General features: G+C 35.1%; 2 protein-coding genes across 2 annotated transcripts; both read right to left on the reverse strand.

Annotated features, from left to right (window-relative positions):
- Positions 1-9,041: 9,041 nt before the first annotated feature.
- On the reverse strand, positions 9,042-9,359 carry LOTGIDRAFT_132314 (hypothetical protein; the record flags this gene model as incomplete). The annotated part of the gene is made up of 1 exon (XM_009066766.1): positions 9,042-9,359. A coding segment is annotated over one exon (318 nt), but the record flags the coding sequence as incomplete, so codon positions are not given.
- Positions 9,360-11,498: 2,139 nt separating this feature from the next.
- On the reverse strand, positions 11,499-13,783 carry LOTGIDRAFT_168868 (hypothetical protein; the record flags this gene model as incomplete). The annotated part of the gene is made up of 4 exons (XM_009066767.1): positions 11,499-11,860; positions 12,466-12,650; positions 13,434-13,464; positions 13,729-13,783. The coding sequence occupies 4 exons, from the start codon at positions 13,781-13,783 to the stop codon at positions 11,499-11,501; spliced, it is 633 nt and encodes a 210-aa protein (XP_009065015.1).
- Positions 13,784-15,087: the final 1,304 nt, after the last annotated feature.

The following is a 15,087-nucleotide window of genomic DNA, read 5'->3' on the forward strand; positions in this document are numbered from 1 at the left end:
AGTTTAGTCTAACCCTTCCAAATCCCTAAATGTAGAGACAAATCTTCTTAGTAACATCTGGGAAATGTAGGTGTTTAGGCTAACCCTTGTAGTGGAATCCAAATCCCTCAAGGTAGATTCAAATATACTCAGTAATATTTGGGTAATGTAGGTGTTAAGGAAAACACATTAAAATAGATTCCCTAATCATGGGTTTATATCATGAAGAGAGGGTTCATTTTAGCATTTAGGGCAACCCTGAAAGGAGGCTGACCTTTATTTGCCCCCTGGACAATTTTGTAACCCCTATTCGGCCCCTCTGACTGATGCTTACATTAAGTCATGACAGAAAGATAGCATATTTTAGAAATGTTCAGACTAATCTAATAAATGCCCGGCACTTAAACCCAAGAAATTCAAAGATAATCAAAATATCATATAAAACACTGAAATATATAGATATACTACTTCTGCATTTATTACATACTACGTTTCGGAACACATACAGGTAATGTTATCAAGTAAAATGATTAACAACATAAACGATAAACGTAGAATGTAATAAATTCAGAAGTAGTATATCTATATATCTTAGTGTTTTATTGTAATCTTCCTACTTCTATATGTCTTATAAACAAAATATCATATAGTTTGAAATATGCATCTAAAAAGTATTGCAAATATAAAAATGATTTTCATTATTTTTTTATATTCTACATCAAAAATCATGATATTTATTACTTATTTGATATTATTTTAAGTTTTGATAATTTATAACTTACTATTTTGAAGTGTTATTTTTTTATGAAATGATATTGTGTTGTCGAGCACAGATATTTATGCAAATCCAGGTTGGATTGAAACACAAACATTAACAGCCTATTTTGGTTTGAGGTAAGTAAGTAGTAATCAGCACTATATAGAATAGACTTATATGGTGTTCAATACTACTTATGCTACCTACAAAATGAAATGGACTGGTCATGTTTATGTTTTGATGTGCAGAAACAGCTGTGCTTGACTTCATTAACATGGCTGTGATTTTTTATGGTTTTATTTTTTAGAGAGTTCTTTATTTTGAGAGATTAATTTGTTTAATTTTTGTTTGAAAATATTCATTGTTATGGTTTGTTAAAGGAATTTGAAAAGGTTTTCTATCTTCGGTCATTTTATCATGGACTCTTAAAGCGTCTATTTGCACCATTCCAATTTTTCTGTTCGACATCTATGGTTCCTGTAATTCACAGACGTCTGACAGGATTGATGCAATAGAAGCTATGGCCTATCCCTGATTTACATACAAAGTTTAGAAGACTTCATTTGAACCCCTTTAAGTTTATTTTGATACACATGTATTTTAACAAAGTTAATTATTCAAAAGTAACAATGCAAATCTGCATTTATGTTTGGACTCGTAAATTTTGGATGACAAAAGGCAATCCCTCTTACATGTTGGTTTTCATGTACAAAGCCAATCCCAAAACAACTTTGTTTTCTCAATTCCTTCGTCACAAAGCCATGACAAAAAAATATTAACAAAAAAATGTTAAAAATCTAACCTCTCAAGAATGACAGCAAGCATGAAATGTGATCTTCTCATGGTTGTTGAAAAATATTTTATTATTGTGCCAAATATTAGATTTAGTTTATAAAGTTTAGTTAGGCAAGTTATGATAGGTTAGATTTAGTCTAGTGATTGTTTAGTGAAGCTTAGGGTAGAGAAAATATGTAAGCTTATACATTGAGAGGCGGACTGAGGGGTGTGGTCAGAGGAGGTGTGGTCAGAGGGGGTGTGGTCAGTGCGATGTGGCTCAAGGGCTAAGAGAGGTCAGGAGTAACAAGTCACTTGACTTTAGTAAGAAATTTTCTTTGAATTTTGTAATGTCTCTTTGAATTTAAAGCCTTGATCGGATGACAAAATGGATTAAAGGAAGAGTCCAAAGAGGACAAGGAACAAACTGGGAGAGCCTTAGTGGACATTGGGGAGGGGGACTGAGGAAATTTTCTGAGGGCCCAGGACTACTTCGTTTGCCCCTGATGTAATAAGCTTACCAATAACGCCATTAGATAATGTGATAGATTTAGTAATATAGTTTATAGTTACTGAAAGTGATTGCGCCTCAAGTTTCCAATTCACCAAGTTGCAGACAGAAGCCGAGATGTTGACATGACCATCATAGGGTTAATGGGGCACGATCAGGCTCTCTAAATTGTAATTTTGATTATGTAATTTCTAATTTATTATTGTTGACATTGTAATAGATTAATTGTTAAAGGGACAGAGTCGCCATCTGTTTGACCAATCATACTTTAGTTTGAGAAACGTGAATTTTGTTACTAAGTCAATTAGTAATAGTGTTCACAGCTCACCATCGAAATTTGAGCCTTCAAATCCACGTGTGGCCAGAATTATCTACGTTTGAAAGTTTATTTGACGACTCGTCATTTTAAATTTCTCTTTCATATATAGAAAAGACAGCTATAGAAAGAGAAAGTGTTAATGAGATGTTTTTGAAGGAATTATGCGATTTTTTTTTACATTTCTAGTGCTTCTAATGACCCAAATCAACCCGTGAAAATGGCGAACTTGTCCCTTTAAGAGCCTATTGAGAAAAATGTAATTTATATTATGACCAACTTTGACGCTGTTATTTTCATTATGTATGGTTTAATATTTATGTTGATTATTAAGGCAGAGGAAGGAAAAAGAAACTAAATGGATTATCTCCGTACCTTAATCCTCTTAATCCACTCAAACTGGCATTAGCAAGGTCAAGGTCATCTCCTCATATGGTATTACATAAATTACCGGTGGTCAAAGTTCACATTTTTAATCGGCATGGTTAAAGGTACCTTTACTCATAATCATATATATCTTGGGTTTTGTTGTCATAAATTTTCACATTACATAAAGTGGCGCTTGATTGGTGGGTTCTGAACATGTTCTATCTGTTCCACTTCTGGTCTCTATCGAACAAACAGAACCAAATTATGTCTCATTCTAAATTTTATCTTCTATTTCTTATTCCGCCATTTTGAATTCTGTTGAATTACAATTTATTTTAGCAAACGTAGAACGCATTCGGAACTCAGTACTAACTTGTTTTATTGAATTTCTGTTTCATACCATGAATTTCAAGTGTGCAGAACTCACCAATCAAGTTCTCCCAAATGTAACATTACATAATGTTAACGTCATATGCTTTAAGCTATATTACTTGGAGTTATATGATATGATTTTTATTTCATGTACACTCAGTGTTTAAAGGGTTTGTGACATTTACATTGTAAAAAATTGAACCTTTGACAACTTAGCCCATGGATATTACACTAGTTAGATTAGTGGACTTTTAGCGGTAGTGGTCATCTTTTAAATTCTTCCCTCTTCTCTTTCTACTGCTGACTCTCTCTTGAACAACTTTATATCTTCAAGAAATATTTCTTTAAAGATTAATCATAAATCATGAAATTTATTTGGAAATGCAGGACAGGCTTTGATAATTTATTTGTTAATGTTTAAACTATATCTTTATTTCTACCGTGTTTCACTTTATGACGAAAACCTCATAATTAGAGACTGAGGTTATAAATATTCACATGATTTTTAAAACGACCAATCAGTTTGCTTCTATGTAAGTGCTGTTTTGTAATATGATCACACACACAAACTCTTTAAGCAAGCTCTCTTCATAAAAAGGAACATTTTGATTGGTTTAAATTCGCCTCGTACAAATAAAGTGAAACATGGCCCCATGTTTTATTTATAAGGGGTGTGGTTTAAACAAGGATGCTTTTGTCTCATCTTTCATTTTCTGGCATGACCCTTCTTCCTGTTTTCTTGTTCTGTTTATATTATCTTTGCTTGTTTATAATTATATATAATAGCATGTCTCTATGGGATTTCTCTGGTACTTATTAATATTCTTGCATGATATTTGTTGTTGTAATTGAAAGGAAATTGAGAATTAACTCAGGAAATTTTGGTCTATTATGGAAATATTGATGTTCCTTTTGCTTTAGTTTTTTTTTGGAACTTTTGAGCTTGAGATACACTTAAGGTCGAGCACAGAAACATGTTGGGGTATTTATTGGCTATATTTGAAACTTTTAATTGAATAAATTATAAAATGATTTTAAGACCATACTTTCCATCTCTGTTTCTGAAGTTCCTATGTATTTTTATTTTCTGAAATAAGCTTGATTTTAGAGCTTGAAATGTACGTAACTGACACTGGCAATAATTTAACTTGACTTCTAATTTATTAACCAATCAAATTGCTGTATTTCTAAAATTCTGTGCCCTTGTTTCGTAAAAAAAATTTTCCATAAAAAATATGTAGTAATCACAGGCATCCTGTATTGAAAAATATATCATACTTTCGACTTATTTTTTTCTTAAGATTGGATTTTATTTCAGTTAAAATTTTGTGAAACGAAAAATTGTGATAACAATTTGTCAAAAGTGCGGAATTTTACATTAATTTTTGTGATACAAGACCACATTGTCAGATTCATATTTCAAGCTCTAACAAAGCTTTTTGAAAAGATTAATCATAATTAATTTCTTCTTTCTTTTCTTCTGGCAGGTCTAACCCAACTAATACCCAATATGTGGTGCCGAATGTGCAGCGAATGCGGGTACGGAGCGAATCTTCACTTCCATGCCATCAACCCAGATTGTAAATGTCGTCGTGACAGAATTGTAGATTGTATTCTAAACTCTCGCCCTAAGAGTGCGAACTCTAAACCTTCGACCTTTGGGTCATTGATGGAGCCAACGCGACCTTTGAACCCTGCCCAATCTATTAAAAGTATCAAAGAAAAGTATTCTAATAATGCTAGATTAGGGAATATGGACAGGGTGTTGTTGAGGTACACAGATGGTTCGGCCAAGCGACCGAAAAGAGACCCCTTGCCTCGTGTTGTCGGTTATTATATAAAAAATACCAATATTAACTCCAAAAAACAGGACAAGGGTTCGTATTTTCTGGACACCTCAAAATTTACAAACCCCTTCTATATCTCCACTCATAAATCTAATATTCAGTGAGTTTGTATTATCTGGACACCTCAGTGATCCAGTATTTGAGGCAAGGTAGTTGGTTAGTGACCTCATTTCCATGATATTGAATGAATAATGGTCATGGATTCTAATCTCAGTCAGGGTGTGAAAGACTGATGAGTCATCTATCCTCATTATTCCAGTCAACCCAGCTGTAAATGGGTACAGATAATCCAGGATAGATCAATGCCAAGGGGTTTGGTTCAGGAACTTCGCATTGTACGAAATGCAAAAAAGTTCTTTGCAGAAAGAACACTGTTGTCTGTAAACAGACTTTAATCTCTGCAAAAATAATCTTTTGGAATGAAATATCTCTGAATTTGCATTTTACAAACGGTCAGTCTTTAGTTTGCTATAGTTGAATTCAGTTGCTAGATAGAGAGGACAGGGATGTTGTTTTTGTTGAGTTATTTACCATTCATGTCTGAATAAAGCTGTAAAATATTTGATTGTAATATCGATCTTTGGGACATAGTATTGTTAAGAAAACTCAGTATGATAATATTAACTATTTTTTAAACGTTTGCCACATAATTTGCAGATTTTTGCCAAAATAAGAAATTCTGCAGCATTCTTAAACATCAGCATTCTAAAGGGATCCATTTTATTTTTGATATTTTATGCTTTTATATAATCTTACATATTTTCTGCACCTGCATAAGCATGTGCATGGGGTTGTTTTTTTTTTGTGATGCTCAATTTTGATGTGCTCATTTGCTATTAATTTATTGTTTTGAGTTGCTTGTAAATGTTGTTTTTTTTGTATATAAAAATATATTTATTATAGTTTTGGATTGTTATTGTAAAAAATATAAATTATATAACTTTTGCAATATAATGTTTGTTTTGATTTTACATCTGTCAAATTTTGAATTAAAGTAAATTTTAGACTTGTATATATCAAGAATATGCAAATTTTAGACCCATTTTCGCAAAAGTTTGTCCTTTCAAATTTGCTTCCATCATACCTGAAGGATGTTTTATAAAAAGAATTTTTCCCAAGGTTATTATTATTATTATTATTATTATTATTATTATTATTCAAAGCTGTGATATATTGTAAGAATTATAAGTGTAAATAGGTCAATTTTTATCTTCTCTGCCTTACACATGACAATGGGCCTTGGGACCAAAAAGTGAACAAATCGGAGATTGGTTATAGATTGAAGTCATAATACAAATCAATGGTAGGTCTAAGATTTTGATTTAAACAGGTCCTTAGCATTACATCAATACATCAAATGAAATGAAGCTTTTTTTGTTAAATGATGAAACGTTTTGCGATCGGACGCACATTATAATCGCAATTTTATGGTATGCAAAATTTCTAATGTATGTATATAGAATACTTTATATACCGTATAATCGCGAGTATATTGCGCACTTTTTCGTCCCCGTGTACTCTTACTTTCAAAGGCTTCTGGTAAGAAGAAGAGGAAATTGAACTATATACAACCAATTGCTGTGATTAATATATTTATTATTATATATACAGAATTATATTAATATATCATTATACATATTTATATTGTATATTGTACTTATTTATATAAATTATGGTTGAATTTATTGAATAAAAATGGTTTCATTTTGATTTAATGTAATTGTAGTGTTTGTTAAGAAGCTTTGACAGGTGTGTGGTAGACCAGAATGATTATGCTTACTCCTGTAGACACCTGATACCACTCTTCATTATGATATACTTACTTACTTACTTATAATTGATATACTTCCCCATGTGAAAAATTCATTTGCTGCTACCAATGTTTTGTCAGTTAGTTCTTTGGATTTTGGTTTATGTTTTGCGGTTCGGATCGTTAGTATTCGGTTTATTTATTTGAGAATTATAGTTGGAAATATTTGCTTTACCAGCTGTTACAGTACAATTTTTTTAGAATTTCAGTGTACATCTAATATAAACTATTGTTACAACTCTCGAATGCATGTATCGGGTAAAGTATATAAGTATGACGGCCCAGGCATATTAATTTCCATTCAAGAGATATAACTAAAAGTGGTTTGGACACGATGGGATCAACGAATTAGCCTATTTAAGATCTACAGTAAAACGAAAATTTGATTTTGACTTTAAATGTTTATCGATAATAAAACTAATATACACAAAATTTAATAGTATATATAAAATTCAATAATAATATTAGAAATACGATGCTTTGAAGACACTTGTTTTGCATATAAAATATCAACCACCCAAAGGGAAGATACAAACATTGGGTTTATTTTGGAAAGGGCATTAATATCACACGAATATCATATCTTTATCCCATGCACGAACAACGCATGGTTCTTAAGCCGCGAATAGACGAGATATGGTGTCTGGTGCGGTGTACAATGCGGAATAATCGATATAAACAAATGAACACGATTCCTTTCTTCTATTTTCTGCTGTATTGATAATCCCGCACCGGGCACCGGACACCGTAGCTCGTGTGTTCGCACTTTTACACAGAAGTCTGATTCTGGTAACAAAATCATGCGCAAAGTTTCGTATGCCATGTATTATGTCTTAGCTGAACATAATTGGCTTAGTAGTTTTTGATTACATTATTCAAAATGAGGCTTTTGTGATTCTATCCATCACTACTTCAATTTGTTTTTGTGACTTCTTATTTCGATGTCGGACTCTTTTTCTACGTCGTTCGCATTTTTGTCTTTTCTTCTCCACCTTATGACGACATTTTCTAATTCGGCCATTTTTTTTGTTTTTCTTGTTTTTCTTGCGTCTCCTCAACTTTTTGCCCTTTCCTCTTTTATGTTTTCGTCTACGACCACCCGACGTAGTCGTTGAGGGTTTGGAAGGAACTTGCATTTGTGGATTCTGAGTGGTTCCATACATGCCATTTGGTAATATGGCTTGTATTACATTATATGGTATCGTTTCTTTTGTGCTTAGATTTTTGCCATTTTCATGCGGATTATTATATGAGTTAGTATCATTTGCGTCGACAACAGTTTTTACAGGTGCGTTGTCCTTAGCCTCGTCTGCAGGTGTGTTGACCGTAGCTTCATTTGCTGGTGCGGTGTTGTCATTTGCAGGTACGTCGACCGAAGCTTCATTTGTGCGCGTGTCAACCATCTTGTGTTGGTGAGATTCTGTTGAAATTCCAGTATTAATATGCTTGGGTTTTGAAAGCCTGTGAACGCCGATGTGTTTTAAATGTTTATTATGATTGCGCCCCAGTTTGAAAAAGTGATATAGCTCAGGTTTTATACCGTTGTTCGGGATGGTATTTTCGGCGTCCAATGGTTCCGTCAGAATCGGATCAGTGGTCCTTGATTTGTCTTTAGACGCTGTGGTTTCTGCTGATCTTGCTCGAACCGTGGTAAATACGGTCTTAAGTGTGGGTGTTGTTGGTGGCGCCTTCTTGCAAGTAGTATCAGAAGTCTGGGTTCCTGAAAGATACGGGATGTGGTTTTGACGGGAATATAAAATCTGTTTTTAACTTAAAAGAAAGCTTACGTATCCGTAGAGGCTTCTATCTCTCATAGACATGTGTATAAATTAGACGCTAACCTGAAGGGCCAGGGCTCAATCCCGGCATATAGGTAGAGATAATTCCTTTGAATCTTTCAATCCGGTTTCCCCCTGTCAGTGATATAGGTAAGAGGAACCGACACGGAAAAAGCGCCGCTCGGATGGGACAATAAACGAAGGCCCTGTGTGCTACAAGCTGGGCTCGTTAAAGATCACTCGACAGTTGGAAATCGAAAAAGACCAGACAAATGCCGTTGACTTGGCAAAATTTCCCTCATTGCACTCTACAAGGCGTTGTCCGTCTTCATTAGCCCACATGACGCAGAAAAGTCGGACGTAAAACTCCATCCATTTCATTTGCACAATGGCACCGTCTTTGATCAGAATTTGTTAGCTATGGGCAACGTTGTCGTGGGTCTTTTTGTGTCTCTGATTCTAGATTTTTTGGGCGTCCATTAACATAAAAAATGGAGTTGATTGTGCCGTATTTCTTATAATATGGCTTTATTTACCTTCGACGTCAACGACTTCGCCCTCCTTACATTTTGTATGATGTAGACAAATACCATCGTGGCCACGATATCTGACCCAAAACAATCCTGGCGGACATTCACACACTCTGTCGCGGGTGCCAGTACATGGAGACTTCTGGTATTGCGCGATGCGACATATAGTACACTCTCCACATTCCGTTGCGTTGTTCGCCGAACTGGTAAACGTTCCCCTCGGACAGATGCTGCACATTGATTCGCCACCATCTTTTTCACATGGTTTTATGAGAAATTTTCCCACGGGGCACAGTTGGCATAACAAACCATTCGATGATTCATAAACCCAATTTTGAAACTGTCAAAAAATGAAAAAATAATTGTAGTGATCTATCTGTTTAACGTAGCGATCCCAGATAGATCTAATGTAAATAATATTTAAATTACAACATAAAAAGGTCATTATAAGAATACAGTCGAGGGGTAGGCTTTACTTACGGAGTTGTACGAAAAACGGAAATCCTACCCCTCGGCTGTTTGTGGTACCGTTTGAGGGACAGGCACAATGTAGAGTATCCAGCAATGCCTTGATGGGCTCATTAATAGTTCAGCTTTGTATAGATATCAAAAGTTAACATGATGAAATTCTAAAACAACTAACGACCCAAAAGTTGGTCGGAGCAACTCCCTTAAAAAGTTTCATTTTATGTCTGCCTCTGAACGTATATTAAGTACAAAGCTCTGGTAGGTCCAGAATTATCTGGCTACGATATACACCATTTCATTTATATAAGTCAAAGGTTTGTAGCTCTTGCAATTTATGACGGCACCATCGCAAAGACCCCAGTCATTTGTGATAGCATTTTTGATAGTGACGTCACATACCGATTAGCATTTCTAGAATTACAGTAATAGTAAGGATGCAAAAAACCAGTAAATGACCATAAAAGACATTCGCTATTTTCAGGGGTTAATTTCGGTCTTGAATATAATATGTACCCTATATATGGTAGAGTCTCAAGAAAAGACGAGTTGTCTATTTAACTTTCAACCGCTGATTAATCTCGGCACGCATGGACTTGGACGCTCAAATATCTTCTTTTAACACTATTACTGATTAACTTAGCTAGAAAAAAAAATCTGATGACGGACCTATCCCTTTAATTATAATTATGTTATCTTGGTTACATAAAGAAAAACCCCTAAATATGGAGAAACATCCGCTCAAAGGTCAAAGATAATCATCTTACCTTCATATTTGCGGTCAAACAGTCATTAAACATCAGTAAAATAATAAAAATCCTAATTTTCATGGTGAAAAATTATTTCATAATAATGTTAATACGTGGAGGTTTTTTGGTATATTAATACATTTTGTTGGCCTAGTAGATAGTTTATATATACCGTAATGCATACCGTTAGGTTAAAATAGACATAACCTAGACATTGTAATATTGTGGTATTCCCGATTCCATATTGTATTGCGTCATAGATATATATACACAAACATATTTAAACACCAAGCATGAAATGATATGATATATATATATATTATAAGATTTCACATACCAAAATGAAATGAAATGAATGGAGTTTTAGGTCATACTTCACATACCAAAGGTTAATAATAATAATAATAAACTCTTTATTTTAAAAGGTTATATTAATCTTTTTCTGGGAAATTCGCACCAATTTAAAAAGTTCCTGGACGACTGAAAGAAATAGCAAAGATGACAAAATCAAGTCCACCGTTATTCCATACTCCGTTAGGAATGTTAATCAGCTTTTTAGTTCATAGATTTGAAAATGATCGACAACAGTTTAATGTGGGGTGATTATTTTAAACGCTCCTAAATTCCAAACATATAAAATTCTCTTACTTTAGCCTATCCTATGTCTTTTTTTCGATCAATTTCAATTCTCTGATAATAAACAATTCTCGTGTAATCCGGTAGGCCTAGATCCTATAATACTCGTTAACCTATTTGTGTGACAAATCGTGTTCTCGACTGTTCTGAATCATCCTCAAAATTGTTGAAGCGGGCTGTGCTTATACTATGCGAATTCCAGACTATTCGGTAATCCTCGGCTGTTTCCGTAAAATCGAATATGAGGCGCAATCTCCGCATATTGATTTAAGCGATATAATCTCACTCAGTCTTAATTTTTATTTCCCAAGTCAGTTTCAACCGCTTGATCTTCATAAAACGTCTAAAACTCGATTGTACAAACATTGAACGTATCCGGACAAAAATTCGCCTTTAAATCAACATAGGGTAGATAACTTGGTTTTTCGTTCACTTGGTAACTTGACTCTAGTTACAGAAGCAACCTGAACCGTTATCGAACTCAGCTTATGTGTATTCTTCGACCGTTAGCCAGATTCTTGGACGGATGTATTCGGAATCGGATTCAACAAATGTACTAAATATTGTTTGTTTGTTTTCGGATATATCCTGAACAGTTATCGAATTCAACTATTGTGTATTGTTTGTTCGCTCTCTTGATTCCTGATGACGGAAGCATCCTGAACCGTTATCGAACTCAGCTGATTCATACTGTTGGCTTGATCTATTGGTTCTTGGACGGATGAATTCGAATTGCGTTCTTGTGAAAACTCTAATCGTCTGCTTATCTGATGACATGTTTCAGTTCGCCGTCGTTCTTGACAATCTTGTCGCTGATGATGGCGCTTAGGAGCGGGTACTGATGAACAAGCTGGACCATACTTGTAGTATTGTGAGTTTTTGACCACCTCGTCGTACGATGGCGGTAAATCGATGAATGCGATGTTAACATACTCGGGTGGTACGTCATTTCCGGTTGATACTCCATCTAGAATTTAAAAGGATAAATTGTGAGAAAGCCAATACTATTTACTTTATTTACCTTGTGTGGTATGCACGTGTATATGGCTTTCCATGCGACGTGCCTTGTTCTTTGGGTTTTGTAAAATAATATGAATGGAGTTTTACGTCCTACTCTTCTGCACCTTGAGGGCTAATGAAGACCGGCAACGCCATGCGGTGTGTAATGAGGGAAATTTTGCTAGGACAGCGGCATTAGCTTTCCCTTTTTTCCGATTTCCAACTGTCGGGGGATCTTTAACGTGCACAGCCTGTAGCAAACGGGGCCTCGGTTTATTGTCTCATCTGAACGACAAGACGCTTTTCAATGTCAGTCCCTCTTACCTGCATCACTGACAGGGAGAAACCGGGTTGAAAAATCCGAAGGTATTTTTGGGTTTTGTAGAGGAGAGAGCAAGAAGAAGACAATAGTCATAGTCCCTCTTTGTAGCTACGGGCCTGTTCCTTAGCTGGTTGCTCAACAGAATCAATTCCATGCAATCTTGTCCGCTTCGCCCACTGCTCTGCATTTTGCTTTTCTTTAGCCAAACCGAGGGCAGAAAAGAAGGCCGTAAAACTATTTCATTTACTTACATTCCACTTGACACTGCCTTTGACCTCTCTCTGGGTACTCCCAACCTAGATTGTCATGGAAATATTTTCGCCATCGTATTGCCAGACGTTTAAATGGTCCACATAGGCACAGGAGTGGACATATTATGGCAGCAACAGCTGCAACGCAGAGGATTGCTGATAATGCTATACTTTCTGTGGACTTTCTGAAATGATGATAATGATATTTGATTGTTGACGACCAAAAGATGACGAGATTGCTACGACCTACAGTGAAAGTTACGCTAATCGCTCTGCAACAGATCCAGCTTCACGGAAACTGCCGAGGATTGTCGAATGCTGCATAGGTTCATGTTTCAGAGCACTATATAGCGGAACTTTCACGGTGGACAGCTTGCATTAGACCCGCTGTTTCAAGGTGTAGAAGGTATTAGAAAACCCTTGATGAATCAAACCTCTCGGAACTTTATCTCTGTAAAATCGTAACCCTATAAGAGACTATCGATCCAGAAAGGATATTGAACCAATGGTGAAATCGGCCGAACATAAGGACACAATGGCTATACTTATTGCTTACATAATTTAATCTAATTAGGCCTTAGTTTTATTTATTATCATACTTGTTAGGCTCAATCAGCTTTTAAAAAGATTCTACTTTGGGGTCTGATTATAATAGCTACGATCAAAACATCACGTCATGGTTGAAATTGAAATAATTTGTTCGTCCTTATTACGTAATGTAATTATAAAATTGAATAGGGTTTTTACATAAAGCTCCTACACGTACGTATTCGCTTAATCATAGAGTAACTAGGCTTCGAAATGAATTGAAGTGGAACGTCCCAACAAAAGTACAATATCAATATGTGTAAAAATAAAAAGCCATACAAGCAAAATAAGCCCCAACAGCCCCCCCCCCTCCCCCCCGGTAATAGTCTCAGGTAAAACTCCTTCGTCAGGTTAGGTTACGTATCAATATTAGTACTTACGTGCAGTTATCTTCACAACCGAAGGCAAAGTCTGGAATATAATCAAGATTCCTAATTAAGTCGTGCAAAGTGAAACAAACCCGGAAATGACGTCCGATAAAATTTGAATCAAGTTCTGTACCATATAGATGCAATTCCGATTCCGCTCTACAATATTCTTCTGTAAACAAAAATGGCACCACCTAGGCCTTTAATCCAAAATTCAACTTCCTTCTTGTTGAAATTCAATACGAAAAACCGGGCCTTTACCCTTTAAAATGAAATTGCTTTAGTTCCGTGCTGTAGGTCTACTTACCTATGAGCAATAGTCCAATGAAACATTCGATATTTCTTGAAAATCTTCGAGCCATTTTCATTTAAAGGATGATTCTTCTAATATTTTCAGCAATTCCACGATACCATTCAAACTAACGAACATTGAAAAAAAAACTCGCACTTTGTCCTATCATAGACCTCTTCTTGTGACCTGGGACAGTGCTTTTATGACGATATATATTCTCATCCCCATCTAACACTAAATGGTAAATATCCTTAAAATGACATTGACTATGAAGTGTCAAGTTGACTAACTAGGGGTTAGCTGGTAAAATTGTAACAATGCTCCACTGAGCAGACAACCATTTCTTACGCAAGTTTGATTTAATCGGCGGCTGTCTCTTTAACGGTTGGTGAGATGTATCCATGTGCCCATGAAGGGCGTCAGTTTACATAAACTTAATACGTATGTCGTGAATTTAGCGTTTTGGTAATCTGATTGGATAATGCAGATGTAAATGTGGGCTACCTTTTTTTTCTTTAAAGGTAGAATGACCAGAAAAATGAAATTTTAAAGCTTAGCCAAAATGAGTCTTTGTTCATTAGTGGGCTTATCTTGTGTCATAACTACACAACAGAATCCCTCTTTAATCCAATAAATCCATAAGACTATAACTAATAGTTCATTAAACTTAGTAACAGGCCTAATAATTACATAGTATAATGGATACATTGTCTTATATAGAGATTATATTCTGTAGTCAAGTCCAACTGATGAATACATACACTTTGTTGAAAAGTAGGACGTAAAACTCCATTCATTTCATTTTGTTCACATGTTGACCAAATTTGAAACTTTAAATTTTAAGTCCATTCGAAGAGAGAGTATTCCTTTAAGAGACGAAAAATAAAAGCTTTGGTACTTGGCATGTATTTCAAGACTGCTCTGCTGATTCATTTTGTAACTTATATTGCATTATTATCCAATACCCATGTGTTGAAAACCACGAGTCGTTTGGCATTTTATACCAACCTATTTTTTTTCCAACAAATCAACCAAACTGTGTAGGGAGACCATCTGCCCAATTATCGACTCGTCCACCTGGTATCGGTTAATGCGTATGAATGGGAAACTGTTGAAATAGAAAATCATTCTATGAGGTAATATTCCTTTAATGTTCAAAGGTAAAATTTTGGAAACAATTCTCAATAAATGATGCAATGCGTAAGCTAAACGATAGGCCTAATCATATTTTTTTCACAAGTGGAGAAATTGATAGGCTTACAAAAGCAATGATCTTCTACCAACTTATGTCTTCCTCCGCCAAGTCCATTTCTAGTTTGGTCAAATTACCCATAACACTATCCCTGTCTCCAATTGATCAACCCGACTCTTTGT

The sequence above is a fragment of the Lottia gigantea genome (genome assembly GCF_000327385.1).
Source record: "Lottia gigantea unplaced genomic scaffold LOTGIsca_79, whole genome shotgun sequence".
NCBI classification, from domain to species: domain Eukaryota; kingdom Metazoa; phylum Mollusca; class Gastropoda; family Lottiidae; genus Lottia; species Lottia gigantea.